General features: G+C 45.4%; 1 protein-coding gene across 1 annotated transcript; it reads right to left on the bottom strand.

The window, feature by feature from the left end:
- Positions 1 to 1,618: 1,618 nt before the first annotated feature.
- On the bottom strand, positions 1,619 to 2,275 carry LOC140493364 (achaete-scute homolog 3-like). Its single transcript, XM_072591763.1, has one exon. The coding sequence runs from the start codon at positions 2,258 to 2,260 to the stop codon at positions 1,619 to 1,621; it is 642 nt and encodes a 213-aa protein (XP_072447864.1). The 5' UTR covers positions 2,261 to 2,275.
- Positions 2,276 to 6,000: the final 3,725 nt, after the last annotated feature.

Here is a 6,000-nt window from a genome sequence, read left to right as displayed (position 1 = left end):
CAGGGAGTGGGGTGAATTGGGAGGTGAGCAGGGAGTGGGGTGAATTGGGATATGGGCAGGGAGTGGGGTGAATTGGGAGGTGAGTAGGGAGTGGGGGTGAATTGGGATGTGAGCAGGGAGTGGGAGTGAATTGGGAGGTGAGTAGGGAGTGGGAGTGAATTGGGATGTGAGCAGGGAGTGCGGTGAGCAGGGAGTGGGGTGAATTGGGATGTGAGCAGGGAGTGGGAGTGAATTGGGAGGTGAGTAGGGAGTGGGAGTGAATTGGGATGTGAGCAGGGAGTGGGGTGAATTGGGAGGTGAGTAGGGAGTGGGAGTGAATTGGGATGTGAGCAGGGAGTGGGGTGAATTGGGATGTGAGCAGGGAGTGGGGTGAATTGGGAGGTGAGCAGGGAGTGGGGTGAATTGGGAGGTGAGCAGGGAGTGGGGTGAATTGGGAGGTGAGCAGGGAGTGGGGTGAGTAAGGAGTGGCGTGAATTGGGAGGTGAGCAGGGAGTGGGAGTGAATTGGGAGGTGAGTAGGGAGTGGGGGTGAATTGGGATGTGAGCAGGGAGTGGGGTGAATTGGGAGGTGAGTAGGGAATGGGGTGAATTGGGAGGTGAGCAGGGAGTGGGGTGAATTGGGATGTGGGCAGGGAGTGGGGTGAATTGGGAGGTGAGCAGGGAATGGGGTGAATTGGGAGGTGAGCAGGGTGAATTGGGAGGTGAGTAGGGAGTGGGGGTGAATTGGGATGTGAGTAGGGAATGGGGTGAATTGGGAGGTGAGTAGAGAATGGGGTGAATTGGGAGGTGAGCAGGGAGTGGGGTGAATTGGGAGGTGAGCAGGGAATGGGGTGAATTGGGATGTGAGTAGGGAGTGGGGTGAATTGGGAGGTGAGCAGGGAATGGGGTGAATTGGGAGGTGAGCAGGGTGAATTGGGAGGTGAGTAGGGAGTGGGGGTGAATTGGGATGTGAGTAGGGAATGGGGTGAATTGGGAGGTGAGTAGGGAATGGGGTGAATTGGGAGGTGAGTAGGGAGTGGGGTGAATTGGGAGGTGAGCAGGGAATGGGGTGAATTGGGAGGTGAGTAGGGAATGGGGTGAATTGGGAGGTGAGTAGGGAGTGGGGTGAATTGGGAGGTGAGTAGGGAATGGGGTGAATTGGGAGGTGAGCAGGGAGTGGGGTGAGTAGGGAGTGGGTGATTTGGGAGGTGAGTAGGGAGTGGGGTGAATTGGGAGGTGAGCAGGGAATGGGGTGAATTGGGAGGTGAGTAGGGAATGGGGTGAATTGGGAGGTGAGTAGGGAGTGGGGTGAATTGGGAGGTGAGTAGGGAATGGGGTGAATTGGGAGGTGAGCAGGGAGTGGGGTGAGTAGGGAGTGGGTGATTTGGGAGGTGAGTAGGGAGTGGGGTGAGCTGGGAGTGGGTGAATTGGGATGTGAGCAGGGGGACTGAGTGATTTGGGAAGTGAGCAGGGAGTGGGGTGAATTGGGATGTGAGCAGGGGGACTGAGTGATTTGGGATGTGAGCAGGGAGTGGGGTGAGCAGGGAGTGGGGTGAATTGGGAGGTGAGCAGGGAGTGGGGTGAATTGGGATGTGAGCAGAGAGTGAGCTGCGCTGGTTCTTGGTCTCGCCCCCACCGCCTCAGTGGCGGATTTGCCGCTTGCTCGCCCCGTCCCCAGAGGGCGCCCCGGAGGCGGCCCCGTGGGCGGCGGTTTCCAGGGCATCCGTTGCCTGGGAGACGGCGTCGGCGGGCGGCTGGTGCTCGGCGTGTTCCACGTGCACGGCCAGCAGCGCCTGTAGTTCCCGGATGTATTTGATGGCGGCCCGCAGGGTCTCCACTTTACTGAGCCTCTTGTCAGTGAGCTCCTGCGGCAGGTGCTGCCTCAGCTGCGCGTAGCCCTCGTTCACGCACTTCACCCTCTGCCTCTCCCTCTCGTTGCGCTTGCGGATGAAGGCCGGCTCGTAGGAATAGTCGTAGCCCCCTCCGAACGGGCTGGCGAAGGGGAGCGGGGGGTAATAGTGCCAGGTCGGGTAGGCATCGTTTGCAAAGGCATCCGGGCAGGAGCGCTCGGCGCAGGACAGCATTGGCATGTCGTCAGGGTGCCTCAGTCTGGGGGGTTCGGTACACGGGAAACCGGAGAGGTCGGCAGGGACCGGTGGAGTCAGTTGCATGCAGGCGGCCTCGCCGAAAGTGATCCTCTCCAGCAGACTGTCGTAACTTTCCGCCTCCATCTGATACACGTAACTTTCCGGGGATGCCATCGCCATGGAGCTTTCGATCATATTGGCTGCTGCGCTGTGCTTTGCAGGAGGGAAGAAGTCGGGTATAAATTAGTGATTTCATTTTCTTGGATTTGCAATCATTAAGATTTCTTAAAACGAGGGGAACAATGTCAAAAGTTCGCAAGAAGTATCGTAACAAACAAAAGGTCCTCTGTAGCTTTCCCCTAAAACTTATCAATGAATTATTAGTGAATACGAATAACTAGCTAAAGAGTAACTAATGCTTCCAAATAAACCTGTTGAACTATAACCTGGTATTGTGTGATTTTTAACATTGTCCACCCCAGTCCAACACCGGCACCTCCATGTCATAACTAAAGACTATTTGCAGTTCTGAAGAAAAGTTACTGGATCCGACACGTTAACTCTGCTTTCTCTCCACAGATGCTGCCAGACCTGCTGAGTTCCTCCAGCAATTTTTGATTTCGTAGTAGCTGCACTTAACCGCTTTTAGATGTAATATCTCTTCAATATGAATTCGATTCATATATAAGGTACTCGTTATTATTTATCAATAAATCAAGCATTCACTTCTGTAGGGTGTAATTAAATAGCACAAATCAGTGATAAAACTCATACGGTTTACGGGATATTTTACGAGGTAGAAATTCCGTTGAATTTAGTGTAAACAATTATTTGATTAATCACTGGAACACATGAGGTAATGCATCATGCATTTGTTTAGAATCTCATACTTAAAAGTAGCGCAAAGTATTAAAGTAATAAATCTTACCCGGAACGTATTGGAGAATAATATCTGGATACAGTTCACTAGAGGCAAAATAAAGTTGGACTGGTCGTAGAATCCATAAACAACCAGTTTATGAGCTATTACAGAATAGCTCGAGGCTAGTTCAATCTGCAATGTTGTGGTTCAGTTTTTATTGGAACCAGTTTAGATACGTATCATTTTACATTACAGTCAACCTGTTGCAGGATTTTGGTATTTGCAAATTATTACGTATAAAACAGGCTTTTTAACTTTCAATATGTGTACACTGATTTCGTCTTGTCAACCTTACAATGTGTAGCAATTGTCAAAATTGTGAATTAAATTTCAGATTCTGCGCAAAATTTGATCTGTGAAGGAATTTCCTTGTGGTATTGGGTGTCAGATACGTCATGATAGGAAACGAATTGGTCATTTACTTTCATTCAGCTTCTTTCAGTTTTAAACGATTATTGTATCAATACTCTTCCCCCTCCACCGCCCTTTTGCGTTCACTTTTAACTGGTATCCAGTAACTTTAGTTCTGAGGAATTAGCCCTCCACCCGAAATGTTAATTTAGTTCTTCTAGGTGGCTCTTCAGCTCCTCGGATGCCGCCTGGCCTGTCATGCTTTTCCAGCACCACACTTTTCGACTTTTGAAACTAAATCAGCTCAGGCTTTTTTTTGGAAATCTATAATCTTTCAAAATGAGTTAGGAGAGAAAATACATTTTATTCACTGAACTGGATGAATAAACGTCACTTTTTTTGGTTGAATTTAGGTGGGCAGTCTAAAGTGCCAGAATAGTGCATATCACATCATCGCATCCTCTAGAATGTGCATTCAAACTACAAAGACGTGGATGCAGAAACCATTGCATTTCAATCTGTTGGGCCAGGCGATTTTTTTAAAAAAAGACCGATGCTTTTATTTACACTCCAGTTATACAGTGAACCCTACATCAAGTAAAGAGTAATTTGACCATTCTATCAAAATAGAAGTAGCATCAGACACTCAATATGCATTATCACTATTTTGGCGTTGATTTCAATGTTTTAACTGCAGCCAATGCAAAGCAGCATTAAAATGTTGTTTAATTATGTCGAAGTTACCAAGAGCCAACTGTTAACGTTAAAATGTATTTAGCATGTGGATGCCGGCGATAAAAGCTCTGCTCATTGGGCACCGCCGCATCAGCAGACGCAACCAAAGAAGCAAATCTGCAATCTTTCGGTTTTGAGGCAGAGTTAGAAGCATGACTGTGCTCTGCACTTGCAGGTTAAGTTCAATCAGAAGAGTTTAGTGATGTGCCAAAAAAGTCAAAAGCAAATAATGTTATTTTTAAGTCACAGTGGGTCCGGAGTGTTGACTCCATAATTCTTCTACAGCAAATTGATCGAGAATTGTCACCCATTTGTGTGAAACTTGCCTCATTGATTTCCCTGAATAAATTGTCCCGTCTTTTTATGTCTCTCAACAACCACCTGTCTTAGTGTACTAAAATCATGGTCTGACAGCAGTTGTTTCTCTGCGTCCTGTTATCATGATGGAATCATTGTCACTGGTATTAGTAACAGCACTGGGCAATTAATGCTGGCCCATTAAAAAAAACACTTTGAAGGGCTTATGGATGAAACGTTGACTCTTCAGCTCCTCGGATGCCGCCTGGCCCGTCATGCTTTTCCAACACCACACTTTTCGATTTTTGAAACTAAATCAGCTCAGGCTTTTTGTTTGGAAATCTATAATCTTTCAAAATGAGTTAGGAGAGAAAATACATTTTATTCACTGAACTGGATGAATAAACGTCACTTTTTTTGTGACCGGACAACAAGCCAATGTACTTGACAGTATCATGTTGTTCGTTGCTAATCGATGGCCAAACTACGGCAGAAATGAACTGTAAAGATCTCCCAAATAACATCATGAACAAAACTTCATGGTGTAGCATGAAGTCATATACATCAGTAGGTTCTAGGTTTCTCTTCAAGTTTCAGAGAAGTCTTTAAACGAGTTTGTATCTCAGTTCAGCAATGAAGACTGTATGCATATTAGTCGAGAACATTTTGATGACACTGATTATTAGATATTCACACAGATTCACTCTTTCAGCTTATATGTAAAGAATGACTGATGCCTTCGTATTGGAAGAATGTCAGTCTTCGTGAATTCATCCTGTTTTCTGCCTGTTCCTTATGTAGGTAGATCAAAGAGAAATCCCTTCAAGTGCAGTTTTGTAGTTTAGCATGGATACATCAATTGAGAGAAATCAATTGTGAAGGTTGAAAATCAGAGGATATAAAATCATTTAACTTATGATACATGTAATTTGTTTATACTTCTCATGATTTATGCAAAGATAACTTTTATTTTGGACTGTGGACTAAAAATAGGAAAATATGCTGTTTTCAACCAAAGAAAATGTGTGAGATGTTTAGTTTTATAAACAAGTTATTGGAACATGTTGAGAGTTTTTCTACAGTGTTCCCTTATTTATGCAGTGAGGGATCATTCCAGAAAGCATGGCACTGTTTGCCCAGAGACAGTCTTTTGATTTGTTTTGAATTGGACCTGTTGTAATGGGCAAAAAAGGTATCAGAATACATGTACTAACAGCCACTTGATTGGGTGTGGTCAATAAACCATAAGGTTCTAGCCAGCAAAGAGAAAACACCTAAATCTCTCTTTCACTTTCATATAGAGAAGTAACAGAAATCTCCTTGTAGCTGTACTGCTTCAATATTTCACTGTCAACTGCTCTCTACAAATTCCCTTGTTGAAAAAGGCAAAAACAAAACTCCACTTTCAGAGGGGCTGAAAAAACAGATCCTTAACCATTAAATGAAAGACTGAGAATTGGTGTATCCACAACCTTGCCTCATTAGCAAGATGTTCAAGGATATTAAAAAAAAATGAAATAAATTTACTCAATATGTATGATCCAGACTGGTGTCAGAACTGTGCTTCTCTGGCTTTTTATCCTTCCCTAACGCACACATAATATTTGTGTACTGTCTTGACTCTGTGTCC

This window comes from Chiloscyllium punctatum, chromosome 22 (assembly GCF_047496795.1).
Source record: "Chiloscyllium punctatum isolate Juve2018m chromosome 22, sChiPun1.3, whole genome shotgun sequence".
NCBI classification, from domain to species: domain Eukaryota; kingdom Metazoa; phylum Chordata; class Chondrichthyes; order Orectolobiformes; family Hemiscylliidae; genus Chiloscyllium; species Chiloscyllium punctatum.
Note: the sequence above shows the minus strand (reverse complement) of the source record. Positions and strands in the feature narration are given on the sequence as shown.